Source organism: Cajanus cajan, chromosome 9, assembly GCF_000230855.2.
Source record: "Cajanus cajan strain Asha chromosome 9, NIPB_CcT2T_4, whole genome shotgun sequence".
NCBI lineage: Eukaryota > Viridiplantae > Streptophyta > Magnoliopsida > Fabales > Fabaceae > Cajanus > Cajanus cajan.
In genome coordinates this window covers 2,606,998-2,624,788 of record NC_138525.1, presented here as the reverse complement: position 1 = coordinate 2,624,788, position 17,791 = coordinate 2,606,998, and the positions used below count along the sequence as shown (strand labels likewise).

The following is a 17,791-nucleotide window of genomic DNA, read 5'->3' as shown; positions in this document are numbered from 1 at the left end:
AGAGAACGAACAGAAAAATAGAGCAAGTCAATGATACTATCATTTACATATTGGAGTTTCACAAAATAGGGGAATGAAATGAGAATAGAACTACAATATTATATATGAGCAATGAACAATAGTGCAATATTATTAGCAAAGAAAAAATGGAGAAGAGAGAAGCATAGAAAAAAAAAAGATGAAAAACTCACTTGAAAATTCTTGAAGCACTTGAAAAATCACTTCAAACAATCCTTCAAAATCCGATGGGTTTGAATGATATTGTTTTATGAATTTGGTATTTATAGATAACACTAAAAAGTCCTTCAAAATCCGTCTCACACAACAATCCTTTAAAATCCTTATATTTTTGAATACCAATGAATTATTTTTAAGTTGTAAAAAATCTCAAAGGAATACCAATGAATTTTATTGGATTCTTAAAATAATCCTGAAAATCCTTATTGAATATCACTGAATTGTTTTTAAGTGACATTCCTCAATACACTCCCCTTGATAAAAAAATTGTCAAAACATTCCTCAAGTCTAGGCATGGCAACGGGCTGGCAGGATTTAAATTTCCCCGCCCTACCTTTATTTTTTTTTAAAATAAATATGAACAAATTTAAAAAAAATAAAAGAAAAATAAAATAATATAAATTTTTATATATAAATATTTCTAATTTATATATATATATATATATATAAATAATTTTTAATTATATTATTATGCAGGGTGGGGACGGGTACGATGTCGAGAACAGGGCAGATATTAACATCCTCGTCCCCGCCCCCGCCTCCGATTTTATCAATCGGGAAAAATTCAAACCTGATAAACACAGGTTTTTCCCGTCCAAATTGGGACAAATTCGGACAGGTACCCAAGAGAACGGATTAGATTGCCATGTAGTCAATCATCACCTCAAGCTTCTTCCTCTCATGCCAGAACTTATATCAATAATTTTAATCAGGCAAAACGCTAATAATCTCTATTTCAATAATTTTCACTAGATGATTAAGCAACACTATTTATCAAAATGAACAATAAAGGAGACGAACAGAAAGAGGAATAGGTCCCAGAATAAGTATGAGGTTATATTTTTCTGTCCCGGAATCAAAAATCATCATTGTCACCTAAAATACAACCTACAACGAATCCTACGGGGACATCCTCAATGATAGAAAATCAAAATCTGGAGTAGATAGAGCCATCATCTATACTTTATGACCATCATTTTACCTTTCACATTTATCCCCTCACTAGAATTGATACAAGTACAAAAACCAGCAACATGCTTCTCATAATTTTCCCAAAACCCCACCAAATGAAAGATTACAAAGCGAGCTATTTCCCAAGGTATCCCAGGGTTTTAAGTACTCGGTACAACGGAATGAAAAGATTTTCTGCTTAACGCTTAATACGAATGATAATGAAGAACTGAAATAAGAACCGGTATGAGGCAGAAAATGTGCACATATATATTCATAGCCCCTCATCACTTGAGCAGATTTTGCATTAGCAGCATATATGTACCTTGACAATCTAAAATAAACTGCTTCTCACTACTCATTTATGAATTATACAGGTGTGCATGCAATCTGTGCTATGCCTATCTATGCTCATGACTAAATCTTCTGCTTAAGAACATGGCGCAACTGAACCTTCTGGCTTTCCATTCTAGCCTCCAAGAGTCTGGCTTTCAAACTATTCTTCTGCACGGTTCGAGGAATGCATCCTTTCTTACCTCGATGTGCGGCATGCGGAGTTCCTGACTCAGGACTCAACTGGTATAGAAGGTCTTGGGGGCTCAGCCCCCCTTTACCTGATCCATGATCAGGAGACATGTTGATCACCCCATTAGACAACCTTCCATTTGAAAGTCTACCATCCATTCCCTCCACAGAGATTATCTTGTAATTATCACCATTATTTGGGTGTGACCTCCAAAGCCTAGTTATGGATGATACCTTCTTTGATTGCTTAGTTGGTATAGAGCACACTTCACTAATTTCAGTTATTGGTGTCTCCTCACCTCCAGTTTCTTCCCATTCAAGTACACTTCTCCCTGAGACATTACTCTCTCTATGATTCCTGTTCAAGGATTGTGCACTCCCTTCTGGTGAATAACTTGAGCCTTGATCCTCAACATGGCTCACAGTTTCCCATCCACTTTCATCTCCTTCTATATCCCCGTTGTCATCCATAAATACATCAGAGCTCCTCTGAATGCCGTTCTTGGTCATTACATTGGCTTCAGGACTCACCATGTGAATATTCGAGGCATGACTAGCTGGACTGTGAGAAACACATGGTTCAATCTCCCTCTCATTTGCTTCACCAAAATTTGCATCTTCAAAAATGGCAAAAATGTCGTTGGAATTTGGGGGTTCATATGAAAATCCCTTGATGTCTTGAATGTTCATTGCAGCTGCAGCCTGTTGAAGTAACTGCGCCTCTCTCATCTCCATTGTGTTTGGTTCTGCACTTTTTGACCTTATAAAACTTTCCAAATCTATAACAAGTTTATTCATCTGCGAATACTTCTCTTCAAGAGCAACTTTTGCATCTATCAACTTCATCTGAACACGTTCTTCACGCCATACTTCTGCCAGTTGTAACATCTTCCTCTCTTCATCCACTTCTTCCCTGAGTTTCATAGATTCCCTCTTCATTGCCTCAACTTCAGCCTTGTCTTCTCCAATTTCCCTGGCAAGCTCATCACACACTTCCTCAATCAATCCTCTGGCCTTCCTTTCCTTCTCATAATCCTGCATGTAGCGCTTTGCAGAGAGTTTGGCATCTGCCAACTCATTTACCAACCTCGAATTGACAACTTCAATCCTCTGCCGATTTTTCCTTTCTCGATTCAACTCTGCTTTAATGTCATCAATGTAAGCACGGATTTTCTCATGCTCTCTAGTTCTCCATTGAGCCCTCTCCTCACCGACTTTCTTCAGGAAATGCTCAAGCTTCTTTTTGGAGGAGTGATGTTCGGACTCAAGCTCCTGAATTCGTGCTCGAGCCTGCTCTAGTTCAGCTCCGAGAGCAGATACAACAGATACAGCACTTGCCTTTTGGTCAAGAAGTTTCAGGTGGCTGTAGATATGCTGCGCCTCATCAGATGTTTTTGAACATAAAGGATCCCATTTTGTTGCACCCTCCATTTCAGTGTTGGGATACTTGAAAGGTTCAGGCTGAATAGCATAAAGTAGGTTCAAAATTAGCACTTCAATTGCTTGCTCTTTTACTTTTGGTGAGTAAAAACAGAACATTTTTTAAAACTATTTGCTCATCCAGACATTGTAAAAGCTAATTTTAATGTAGATTTACATGAAAAATGTTGTGTCCAAGCTATTTGTATACAGCTCTATATTTTTATACATAGCAATAGCATGGATCAATGCAATGATCAGTATTATTAGTTAATTCCCAAGGTACTGTCCAATAAACCATTTTTCTATAACATTTCTATTTATTAGTTTCAAAGTTTAAGTTGGGCATCCCATGGGGGTGATGTCAACCTACATGATGCATGTGTGTTTGCAAGAGCAGCACTTTGATACATGACTAAAGAATTCCACAATATGAAATCATAAACAATTCATTGCTATGGTTATAGTTAGTCACTGTAATGATTAATGTCACCAGCAATGAGATCATCATGCAGAACGTGATGCAGTTATAACTATATGACTTTCACTCAATAATCTTCAATTACAAAGACTGAAGAAATGTAAAACTTCAAATGGTTACATTATACCGAAGTAATAAGAAAAATCATACCTCACAGAAGTGTCCATTCTTTGTCCGAAATATGGAACGGGGACTTTGAGATAGATTCTTCTTCGTATCAGAATCATGGGTCATGCCATTTGGATGACCCAGGAACTGGAGGCCAACGTGACCATTTCCATGCTGTAGATAAGAGACATCACAATCAGTAATAAGTAAAAAATGGAAACCTATCAAATTAATGTTGTAAACTAACTACCGTGATCAACGAATGATGACAAAATCAAAGCGCATGGAAGATTAACCAATTCTCTAATGCCACTGGAATGCACAGATAAGAACAGAATCTCATATATAAGGAAGACCCAACTAAAGTCCCAACTTACTTAACAAGCATAAAACAATACTTAATGCAAGAAACTGATTCTTCCTACCTCTGAACATGTGTTTGCGTTCAGCGAAGAAATCTAAAACGAACGCGTAGAAAATCAACAACTACTTATACAGACAAACCCTACTCATTACTCAACCCATTTCTCCAATCATGACAATAACTAATAATTAGGTTTCCGCCAGAACTACATCACTCACGAGCAGACTAAAAAACAAAAACATTAAAAGCTTCAAAAGACAGTTTTTTTTGCTTTCACAGAAAGGCTAATCCATAACTCTCAACACCAAAACCGGAAACTGCATGATAATGATAAGGAAATAAGGATAAAATCTGAAAACCCACGATTCAAAATCAGCACACAGAAATAAACCCCAACAATAAACTATAATTCTTTTTTCTCCACGAGGGATGGCCTACAATACAGTAGAGAAAGTAACCTAGAAGCATATAGCTACAAAATCGCATTTAAATTAGAAATCGCAAACACATGCAAGATGCAACAACGCCCAAACGAAAACGAAGAAAAACAAAGGATCTCAAACAAGAGAGTAAAAAGAAAAAAGGGTAAACGTTGGAGATCCCACATTGGCCAGATACATGACCGAAACAGTGTATATAAATGAGCAACAACTCTCTTTTTCAAGGACTAATTTTTGTGGTTGAATTAGGTCCAAACTCAAAGTTTAAAAGCAACTGAAGCTGTTACCTTATGTTCCAACCCCTTCCGGCCATCACCGGTTGCCGTCTCCGGCAGATGCAACCGCCACAGCCCGGCTGCGAGTCTCCGTGCCGACACGGCGGCCTCCGTTTGCTTCTTAGCGCTCCGGCACGTTTTCCGGCGGGACCCAGCGACAGAGGACTTCTGGTCCTCTTCGAGTGGATCTTCATGGATCTTCCATTTCAACAGAGGAGTCTCCGGTCTGCTCCGTTTGCCTCCGTGTCTCCTCAACCGGGTCCCCGGAGTTCTCGGTTTCCGCCGCTGAAAGGGCTTCACCGGTTGAAGATCTGAGTCCGGCGAAGGGTTCACAGCGGCCTTGGAAGCAATGTCCGCCGGAAAACTCCCGTTGCCGGAAAACTTCATCGTCTCCGGCGAGTCTCGGCCATTTAGATACAACACAACACACAAGAGAGTTACTTACTCACTCACTTCCCTTGCGCGAGAATGAATGGCGCAAACAGAGAGAGAGAGAGAGAGAAAAAAAAGAGAGATAGAATCTGTGTGTTGTTGGAGTGATGGAAGTGAGTTCGCGAAGTGTAAGAGAGAGAGAGAGTGAGAACACGAGGAAAGTACAGAAGAGAGAGAGAGAGGAAGAGAGAGTTTCGGTGTTTCAGAGATTTTGCTGAGAAAAGGACGAACACAGTGATAATACAAATACAGATACGCAAGACGTGTACCGTCTACGTCTTTGCCGTAGCCTTATACGGTCAACGTATCTATCATGATGATTCCACTATACGATGTCGTTTGGTCCTACCTCGTTTATAAGCTACAAAGTTTGTTAGCTGAGACGTTGTGATTTGAATTGAAGGCATCGTGGGGGATTTTATTACTATTCATTTTAAACAAAATGCCCTTCTAAATACTTTTTTCATACATTTTTTATATATAAAATTGCAAATCATATTTTAGATTCGGTTCAGAAAATACTAATTAAATTTCAATAATGAAATTTAATTATTTTTAATTTTCGATGACTTTACATTTTCAATCAATTATCATTTTTCGTTTATCTGATCGTTTTCAAATATTTTTCGCATTTAATTGTCTTAATTGCATAAAAAATAAATTATCATATATATTATCTTTAATTTGGGTATGATCAATTCGTTATAAATTACATCTAGCAAAAGTACCCGCACCCGCATGTATCTGGGGATAAAATTTACTACGGATAATAAATAAATAGGCTAATTGAGTACCCACAGATAATAAGGACGGATAATTTTTTACCTGTTTATAAATGAGGCGAGGGCAGATATGATGATATTCATACTCACGGATACCCATTTAATATTATTTCTTAAATATCTTAATTATTCTTGTACCACATAATCCTACAACTACACTCTCTCATCTTATTTTCTTATAAAAGTGAGGTTGATGAAGTTACCGACATGTGTTAAACATGTTATTAAATTATGTTGGATGTAATTTGATTAGTTTTCTAGCTTTGATTGGACCAATAAGATTTATGTATTTTAAGCTGTTTACTTTCATTTGAAATTCTGAGATTGAATTTTTGTAGCTTTATGATGAGACTTTAATTTACTTGTGAGATTGATGTATTTTAAGTTATTGATTATCTTCATTTTTATTATTATTTCAACAAAATTAACGTTAAATACAAGTTCAAAATTAACATTGAATTTTTATTTTTAATATTTCAATGACATTAAAATATAAACTTAAAATTATTTGTAATATAATTTTTTTAATTTCTTATAAATTTTATAAATATCTATGAATATCCGTGAGTATTTAAGAAATTCATGGATACCCGCTTAATAGATACCCGCGCGAATATGAGATGAGTATGAAACCAATTTTCATTCAGTGAGATAGGGACGGGTTTACTATTTCCCGCCCCACGGGCCCCATTGCGATCCTTAATTACATCTCTTGTTTTGAGATTTTTAATTGATTTTTCAATAAGAAATTTTAAAATCAATCAAAATGCAAAATAGTACATTTTGATTTACTAATCAGTCAGATATTTTTATTTTTAAATTTTTTCTTTAATACTCAAAAATTAATAATTATCAGTAAACGTATATATAAGTATATATTAAAATCATAATTAACTTTTTCATCAATTAAAATTAATTTTTAAAACTAAAAGTTTTAAATGAATATATATTAATTCATATTTTCATTATCAATAGAATAAAATTTTAAATAATTTTTAAAATAAATACTTTTCATTCTATTTTAAATGTATTTACAAATATTTGTAAATATGCAATTTTTAAATATATTATTAAACATAACTTATTCATTTGATATTTAGAATAATTAATTAACAAGTTGCATATTAAAGTGAGCAATTAATGGTCAGTAATTACTAATTATATACAGGTTATAATTGATTGAAATAATTAACTACATTTAATTATTGATAATATTTTGAACGACCAGTCTTTAATAAAAACACTTATTTAACGAAATAATAAAAACTATTTTTTTAGAAAAATAAGAGCATTTTTAGATACTAGTATTTTAATATATAATTTTATTATATATAATTAAAATTTATAATACATTATATATACAAATAAATATTATATTTAATATATGTTTAAATATGTTGTTAATACTTGTAAAATAAGTGAGTTTTAAGTTTGATAATGAAAAAAAAATCCTTAAAAAATTCGTTAACGTTATTTTTTATCTTTATAAAATATTTTTATTTCTTATAAAATGAATAAAAAATTTAGTTTTGATCCCTTTGATTTTCATCTTTTAAAATTTAAAATCATAAATTTTGAATCCTAAACATGATTTTAAGATAAATAAATAATATTTATTTTAAAAATTTATAAAAAAAATTTAGATGTATAATACACTAACATAATATCACATTGTGAGTAATATTTGAGATAATCAATAAACCTTAAACTAATAAATAGTTACAAATAATTACATAATAAAAATTATTAAAAATAATAATTTGAAATTTTAAAGGAATGAAAAAAAAATTACAAAATCTAAAACTAAAATTAAAACTTGTTAATTTTGTAAGGAATATAAACATATTTAAACCAAACTTATATCTAAATCAATATGTATTTTTAAACATAAAAATATCACTATAATCAACCTAATGTTGTGAGTTGGGGTAAAGTGCATAAGAATCTTAAATTTTAATCTTGTCTTATCATTGTAATTTCAATGAATAAAAAATTATATTTTAAATTTTAGATAAATAATTTATATTATAATATAAAATTATTTTAAAATATTAATAATTTATTTCAAAGATACTAAAATTTAATTCATAAATACATGTGATAAATAAATGAAATTAATTAAATAACAGGTTTAAAAAAAATTAAAAACTCTCTAATCAAATAATGTCTTCTAAAAATGCTATCACCTAATAGTCATTTGCATTTAATATATAGAATGAATTTTTCTTCAATTATAGCGCTTTTAATTTTTTTCTCAAATTCTTATTTATGAAAAATTATTATTTTATTTTAAATTAAATTAAAATGTTTAAAAAATATTTTAATATAAAATTCTTTATCAAAAATTTAAAATATAATTTATATAATAAATATATTTATTTATCATAAAATTTTATTATTTTAAAATAATTATTTCATATACTGTAAATATTAAAATACTAGTTACTTTTATTTTGAACAATTGCTGCAAACTATGTTCCTCATATTTTTTAACGATCTTTAATTGAACATCCAATTAAAATATTTTAATTTGAATAAACTTTTATTTTGGTCTCATCTGAAGGATCACATCATACTAGTTTATAAAATTAGAAATTGTAAATTAGCAATCACATTAGTTTGATTTTTTAAAAAAATGTAGCTACAATGAAAATATTGATAATTTATAATTTTTTTTAATAATTTTTAACAACAAAAATTAAATATAATTTATATCAACAATAATTATAACAATCTGTCATTATTCCTACACTCAATGAAATCAATGTTAGCGACAAAAATCATACTACTAAAATATACCGGATTGAGGAAGGAACATGATACACACATATAAATAGCATAAGGGGGGTGTATTGGTTTAGGATTTCGTAGGATTTTAAAAGACTTTTTTTGAGTAAAAAAGTCCATTGGTATTCGATCAGGATTTTATGTCACTTAAAAACAATCCAGTGGTATTCAATCTGGATTTTCAAGATTTTTTAAAGAGTCCATTAAAATTCACTGGTATTCATTTGAGATTTTTTACAACTTAAAAACAATCAATTGGTATTCAAAAATATAAATATTTTAAAGGATTGTTGTATGAGAGGGATTTTGAAGGACTTTCTAGTGTTATCTATAAATACCAGATTCATAAAACAATCACATCCAAACCCATCGGATTTTGAAGGATTGTTTGAAGTGACTTTTCAAGTGTTTCAAGAATTTTCAAGTGAATTTTTCATATTTTTTTTCTATGCTCCTATCTTCTCCATTTTTTTCTCTACTAATAATACTACACTATTATTCATTGTTCATATATAATATTGTAGTACTGTTCTCATCTCATTCCCCTATTTTGTGAAACTCTGATATGTAAATGATAATGTCATTGACTTGTTATATTTTTCTGTTAGTTCTCTTTAATTGACTTGCTTTATTTTATTCTATGTAGTTGAATTTGTTCCTTTATATAACACAAAAAAACGATTGAAAATTTAACTTTCAAGTGATAATTTTTTTTATAACACACGTCAAGAAAAGAAAAAGGTGAAAGATGAAATTGATATCATAATCTCTACAATATATATATATATATATATATATAAGATGAATTTGTTAGGGTTTCTGTGAGTAGAATGAGATGAAAATGGATCTTAATTAGGAGAAGAACCCTCTCAGCATAAAAATTGCGATCTCTCTCCTTCCCTTAATTTGTTACTCTTATCCTTCCTCATTTTATGACTCAACAGTTATTTTATTTTTTTTACTATGAATTTTTCTTTTTATTTTTATATTGTAAAATTAGGATTTTTTTTATATTTAAAAAAAAAGAAAATTAACATAAGACATTGTAGTATCTAATTTTTTAGGGTTTAGGATTTATGCCTTCATTAGCTTATTTTTAAAAAAAAAAGGAAATATTGTTAAAATATTTGTTAGAATAATTTACATTTATAAATATCGTTAAAAATTATCATATAATATATAACTAAAATTATATATATATATATATATATATATATATATATATATATATATATCTAAATACTTTTGTTTATATAAAAAAAAATTATATATCTAAATATTTTCCCAGTATCAAATATACTGATTTTTTTTATATAAAAAATTATCTTATGTTTCTATATTTCTGTTTTTGCATGTTTTTTTTTTAATGGTTGAGGTATTTGATCTATTGGGATAGCCAAGATATATTTGATCTTGTATGATTTGGTGTGCTTCTAAAGATAATAATATAATTTTATTGATTTTGTCTCTTATCCATAATTATTTATATAACTAGTTTTCAACATATATTGTTTTAGTAATTCAAATGGGAGATTTACAAGGAAATAATAAAGGAAAAGGAAAAGAGAAAAAAATATGAAGCTTGGAATAAGAAGGATTCCGATGAATTGTTACAATTGATAGTAGATGTTATAAAAAGAGGATAGGATATTATGGACAATTATTATTATTATTATTATTATTTATCTAGACATTATTTTTTTATTATTATTTTTGTCTTTGACTCTTTTTAAATTTGAATGTATGAATTTTTTTTTTTAAATCTTATCAAATGTCAAAACTCCACAAAAATTCTACAAAATCCACAAAATCCCACAGAATCCATTAAAATCCTGATTTAAAAGTCTTGCAGAATCCATTAAAATCCTGATTTTAAGTCTTATAGAATCCTGCAAAATCTTAAAAGTCATGAAAATCCTGCAAAGTCTTTTAAAATCCGCAAGATTTTTTTTAACTAAAAAAGTCCTTTAAAATCCTAATCCAATACACCCCCTAAATGTATAAGTAAAACAGTCAAACTAATATAAACAAAATATATACATGTATAAAGTAATTTCAAATAATCTTATGTTCTAATGTCGACTGAGTACAACTATACAAGCTACACGTAGTAGCATTGTTATCCATAAAAGATCGCAGCACCTACTTGTAACAACCCTTCTAGCTTAACTTGATCTGTTTTCATACAACGTATGATCATCACAATCAAAACCATCATATGAAAACATAAAGGATAAGTTAGAGTTCGAAAACATGTACATATGGAAAACAATCGTATAATATACAACATCACACCAAAACCATATATGAACACACAAGACATCAACAATGCATATGAACACACATAAACACCCATCATATGCAACATATTGACTAATGTGTCATCACGTATTCATTTATAGAGATTTCCTAACAACATGAGTTGTTTAAGTGATTTTTAACTTATCAGACTGACCCAATCATTTTTACACCCGAAGCGTCGGTCCAATCATAGCAAAATGGGATATCAATCCCTCGTCTAATTTCTCAGGTATTATCACTTACACTAGAAAAGTTCGATTCTACCGTTAGAAATAGTACAGTTGGATATAGGCTTACCACAACCTTGGACATGGATCATCAGGTCACATATGAAGTTCGCCTACTGATTATCCTAAAGGAACCACGTAATTTCTCTAGGTACTTGGTTAAGAGTTGTAACACTCGACCTCTTATCTTACTCAACCACTAACTAAGGGCTTTGAAAAGATATCAACACCTAAAAATTCACTACAACAAACACACATACTCAATGAGGGTTTTCCAATAGTGGCCTACCTGAACACCACTCCAATATTTCCGATATGGGATCTTTAATTTTCAAAACATGTTCATGTCCTCAAGTACCAAGTTAGCCATCATGCTTTAATGGCATACCACATTCATAGCATCCACACCTCATGCATACATCATCCCATATACATTACATCTAATCAATGTATATAAAGATCACAACAACATACTAATATACAACATAAACATGTTCACCACAATCCAACACCATCCAATCAACACACATTGATCATCCAACATTGTACAACCATCTATATATTTCATGTCTAATCAACATACCTAGGTCACCCAACATCATACAACATGCAATATAATTAAGTAATCTACTCATGTTCATCACACAAGTTCACCAAAACACCCTTCATCATTCAAAATCTCGTGTCTAGTGCAACATATATTGTACTTGACTCTAATGAGGCAGGGAGTTCTCTACCTTACTCTCACTCGGAGTCATCCAAACTGCACCCAAGATAACCAGGGTGAAGATCCCCTAGGACCTCATGCCCAACGTGTCAAAAACCCACATCCGACCTCATTTTAGACAAAGATTCTCTACATAACTATTCGCTCAACATCACCTCAGTGGCACCCAACATTGTTCAAACAAGGACCCTCAAACTTGATCATGTTCAACACCATCCAATTGGGGCTTAGCGTAACCAAGTAAAATACTTCACAAGGCTTTTATGCTTGACACTATTCAAATCACACTTGACGTCATTTCATTCCGAGACAAGTTTCTCTCATCATGTTAAGTGTCATCGATCGTGCGCCTAACATGACTGAGACATAGGTTTCTGGTTGGGCTTGTGTTTGATGCCATGATGATGCACCCGATGTGATTGTGATTATTGCGTTGTGCAGATCACAAAAATCATCTCAAACACTTGAAATATAGAAAATCCAAAGCATGCAAAGAATCTAACAATCCACACACATCTAGTATGACCCAAAACCCTCGAGAAAACAACACATGCAACTAAGTTTGCATCATTCACCAAAATCAACCCCATTGTTGAAACTCCAAAACCTCATCTCACACACCATTCAATTCAATTTCAGTTTAGTACATGCTCGCATTTGATGAAAATGGCAACACATCATTCATCAAATTGATAAACCAAATTGTCCTAACCTCTCCTACCTCAAACTTCAAGCAATATAAGGATGAGGAGAAAGGAGAAAAAGAGAAAATTCCGAGCTTCCAAGTCCCACACCATTATCAACTTTCTAATTCTCAACTCAAGCCTCAACTTTAGTATTTCCAACTACGAGTCTTGTGCTCCTAAGGAACATAGAAGGAAGAAAAGAAGAGGAGTCAAATTTTTTCTCTAAGATTTTTGAAGAACAACAAATTATAAATTTTGTTTAAAACAAAAATCTAATATATTTTTTCATTCAGTGTTAATTAAACTTCATGTTAGAGGCCATCATAGTTCACTTGAGAGCAGTGTTACAATAATATTTATTTATTGTAATTTTTATTATATAAAAAAATCATATGTATGTTTAAAAAAAATTATCGTGCAGTACATAGACTACAACATTGGTTTTTCTTTTACACCGACTACAATATTAGTTAATGCTCAAAATTTCATAACTAACATAAAATACATTGATTTATATTGAAATCTTAATTAACTAGTTGTTGACTCAAAATTAATTTTAAAATTTTTGTAAAATCATTTTTTTAACGGGTCATATTTACAAGTTAATTTATATTTCTATTATCAATAAGCTCAAATTTTAAATACACTTTAAATATATATATATTTTTTGTAATTTATATGCATTTGCAAATACATGTAGATATATTTAAATACACTATATGCACAATTTAAGTACATTTTGTTCATTTTTGTATTCAAAATTATACCGTATGGTAGCCGACCTGTCCGAATACCCGAGACCGTAACTTAGGCCGAATACCCGAATACCCGAACCCACAAACACATATTCCGATTACCCCGAACCCGCCGACCACTCCCAGAGGGGGGAAACATATTGGCGGGGTCGGCCGAGTTTGTCACCCTCGTCAAGATGGTTACGGAGAGATTAATTAGCATAATGCATAGGATTAGTCCCCTAATTTTCCGGGGCTCAGTTCCTAATCGCGGCCCAATAAGAACTACTATAAATAGGACCCCAACGAGGTATGTTTTTAATTTTCAACTACCGCATTTATTACGCCGAGCACTTACTTGAGCGTTGAAGTGTCTTTGCAGGCACACCCCTCACATCGGACTACCCGGATAGGAACGAGAAGACCGAGACCCAAGATCCGACCCGCTACAACAAGGATAATTGAAGTGTGTTTCCTAACACAGGAACAAAAATAATTGAGTAACAAATTACATGACATAGATAATAATAACTAAGGGAGTTTAATTCAAGTAGTTGAATAATGTGTATGAGTGATTGTAACATTTTGATATTGTGTTTGATGCCTACTCAATATTGATCAACCAAGTATCAGAATTAATAATTAATCACCATTCAAATATTCATTGTGTGTTAAAAACGTTTAGTTAAACTAATTAATTACATTTAATTGAATGCATGAAAGTTAAATAGCCTTATTAATTTTAAAAGTTTGGGTAGTTTGCTATATTTTATCCTTCTTCTATGACTTTTTAAAAAACTAATTACTAATTTGATTCTTATAGTTGCACAAAATTAGGGAGGATGAATAATTTTGTACTTGTTGATAATATATCTCAATTTTGATGAAAAATATTCAATTTAACTGTATATATGTATGATTACAGCTAATACCAAATATATTGAATTAAGTATGAAGATAAAAATGAGTATATATTCATTATCTCATACTTGTTCCTTTCCCATCCCTGCTCTCAATTTATAGAAATTTAATTTATTTTCTTAAAATTTACTTAAAATTTACGTTATTTTTATTTTATTTTAAATTTATGTTAGATAAAACTTAATTAACATAATCTTATAATTAATACTCTTAGTTGGATTTTTTTTAATATTTCTTTTTTAAAATTATTTAATTAAGTTTTGAGTGAATACAAGTATACTCAATGTCAAGTAAGAATGGAATTAAAACACAAATTATATATTCAACAAAACACAAATTATATATTCAACAAATATGAAAAGAAGGATAAATATAGGATACAAAACTCAAAAATATTAAAACTTGTACTTGTATCACGCATTACCATCTCAGCACAAAATTAACCTTTCATTTTCTACTTCTCAAAAACATTTGTTTTAGTTTTTATGAAAACATTTTCAATTGTCTTTTAGTTATTTCCATTTAAAAAATAATAATCAATGTGTGGTTAGTTTGTAGATAACATGTCACTGACCTAATATATGATAAGTTATACCTTTTAGTTCCTTTTTTTTTATTTTTACTATTGTTACATCTTGACCTTTATATTTATACGACTTTAACATTTTATTCCTTATATTTAGAAATTATATTTCATATTTATGTAAACAAATTATATTATAATATAAAACTGTTTTTAACTAGTGCTATTTTTTCTAAAAAAAAATATCGATATTCAATTTAGAAATAAAGGTAATAGATTAAAATAAATAAAAGTTAAGGAAATTCGTTAAAATAAATTTATAGAAAAAAAATTCTTAAAATTGTTTTGATTTTTATGTACGTGATATTTTATACTAATTAAAAGTATATTTTATTTCATTTTTTTTACACAAACCCTAAACCCTAAAGTTATTATGATTTAAAAACTAAAAAAAAGTTTTCCTAAAAAAAAAATAGATGCTCCAAATTTATTTTCAAATCATAACAAATAAAGAAGGTCTTTTATATGGTGGGATCACCAAATTTGACAACTTCTCTTTTATTATTATTATTTTTGAATCGAACAAGTAAAAATTACACAATCTCTTCTATTCTACCTAAGTGGTTCCATTTTTCTCTTTCTTAAATTATTTATTTCAAACATAATATAAGAAATAATGATAGTAGTTGCTCATGTTTCAGAAAAGGAGAAGTACAATTTTCTATGCCGCGGTTAACTTAAACAAAGAAAAATGATAGCATAATACATTAAGAGAATTTATGAATATTTAGTATCAATAGTCTATGCTATTAATAAAGATATTTTTTTTTTTACGTGCACATTTTAATTAGATAATTTTATATTTTTTAATATAACTAATCACATCTTTTATTATAATTTCTCTTCTCACTTTTTATTTAAATAAAATACATAGGTATTTTTATTATTTATTTTTCTACTTGTATAACTATAAAAATATAAAAATAAATGTAGTGTGTCGTGGAAATTGTGCGGTCACTGTCTCGTCTATTTGTTGCTTCCATACTTGAACCTCCAAAGGCATCCGAGGGAGGCTCCACGTGGCCCACGCAGAAACTGCCACGTCGATAAATACAAAACGTGCACTCCATATTAAAATGTGGTCTCACATGGCCTCTGCAAATTGTCACTTATTTTAATTACGCCACCCAACCCTATCTCAACTCTCAACTAGTACTCATATAATACTCATTCCAATTTTTTTTTTTTTTTTATTGTTTTTAAGGTTATGTACAAAAATTAAGATAATAATTAATATTTTAATTTTTTAAAGTATTTATTATATATTTTTTTATTATAAATGTTAGATGGTTAGAGAATAAATAAATACATTAAAAAATGAATAGATATATCTTTTGATATGTATGTAGCTTATTAAAATTCTCAAGAATCAGTTAATAGAATCCATGCCATGAATCATGATGATGTGTTCCAATTTCATAGCATGCATGCAAAGCCAAGGTGCCAACAATACACAGCTACCCTCAAAAAGGGTTACATTCAAAGGATCTGCCAACTTCTACTTGTCTCGTCGCACGTGTGGACCATTATATATAGTCATGCCTCCAAATTTTTTTTTTTTTTCCAATGGAAATTGTGTATAGTGAAGCTTTTCCACTCATATATGTCAAGTTTTTTCTTTTGTTATTTATTTTTTGGCCTCATCACCATCCATAATATTGTTTGTTGTTTATTACACAAACTTGTTAGTTATTACACACAATCTAAATAACTTTGTTGTATAATATTTGGAACTTTTCATATCACTAGAAAAGAGTTATATTGGGTCTTACAAAAGTTAATATCTATTTAAATTCAAATAGTCTTAACGAAACTATTAAGTGAAGTAGTGAACGTCTATTAAAATTTAATATTTTTCTTTTATTATATAATATGTATAATTAATTTACATTGTTACGAAAAATAGAATGAGAAAATAGGAGTTGATATTGAGTAGTGGAGAAAGTTGTCTTGATGCATGGAAAATTGGAAATGACAAGTGGCCACGTTGAGTGGGGACTTGTTGTCCATAATCAGCATTGCTGAAATAATAGAATATATATATGTACATGTCAGGTGCTATAGACGCTCAAATAATCATTTCCTTAAAAGAAAGATAAGGAAGAAAAAAAAAACTCATGGCAAAAAGCGAATGTCAGAGAAAAATAAATAAATAAATCTTATAAAAATGTATTTTAAGAATTTATTATATAAATATTATGATTCCATAAGAAAAAATAATTACCGATAGTTACATTTTTTGTTCAGAATAAAATTTATTAAAGTATGTTTTCTTTTTATTCAATTTTTTTCAAAAAAAAAAAATTTTTCTCTCTCTCTTCCCCTCTCCTTTACTGTTTTCCATTCCTTTTCCTTTCTTTTCTTTTCTTTTCTTCCTAACAAAGACACAACCTATTATCATACAAAACAAACTAGATCAATTCATATAAAGTTATTTTATTTGAAATAATTTTGAATTCAAATCTTAAATATACAATTATATTGAAAAGAAAATTTTGTCATCTATATAATTTTATTCTGCACGAACATGATTATTTCTACTAAAAAAAATATTACTTGTGGTTTATAAATAGAACACGTTTTAATTCACTGCTATACCATTAACAATTTCCTTTCCAACTTCTAAAGCAAATCAACTAGTTAACTAACAACCATATAACGTATCATACCAATATTTATAAAAATATAAATTCAAAACATTTGATAAAAAATAGATATTCATGTGAATGAATACAAGTTTTAAATACCATGCATAACTAGGTGAGAAGACAGATAAGCATAGAAATTATTTAATTTTTAAGAATAAATATT

The 17,791-nt window shown here is 29.9% G+C and overlaps 1 protein-coding gene across 1 annotated transcript; it reads right to left on the bottom strand.

The window, feature by feature from the left end:
* Positions 1–1,049: 1,049 nt before the first annotated feature.
* Positions 1,050–5,464, bottom strand: LOC109789465 (uncharacterized). The gene is made up of 3 exons (XM_020348430.3): positions 4,813–5,464; positions 3,764–3,895; positions 1,050–3,174 (listed from the first exon to the last, which is right to left on the bottom strand). Exons 1-3 carry the CDS (start codon positions 5,185–5,187, stop codon positions 1,606–1,608), a joined length of 2,076 nt encoding a protein of 691 aa, XP_020204019.1. The 5' UTR covers positions 5,188–5,464; the 3' UTR covers positions 1,050–1,605.
* Positions 5,465–17,791: the final 12,327 nt, after the last annotated feature.

Bases quoted from the DNA above. Each gene is read 5' to 3' on its own strand.
- LOC109789465 (XM_020348430.3), bottom strand. From the start codon at position 5,187: ATGAAGTTTTCCGGCAACGGGAGTTTTCCGGCGGACATTGCTTCCAAG. The intron at 3,896-4,812 runs GTAACAGCTTCA...TCTTATCTACAG, and splicing joins GGAAGGGGTTGGAACATAAG to CATGGAAATGGTCACGTTGG. The intron at 3,175-3,763 runs GTATGATTTTTC...TATGCTATTCAG, and splicing joins AGAATGGACACTTCTGTGAG to CCTGAACCTTTCAAGTATCC.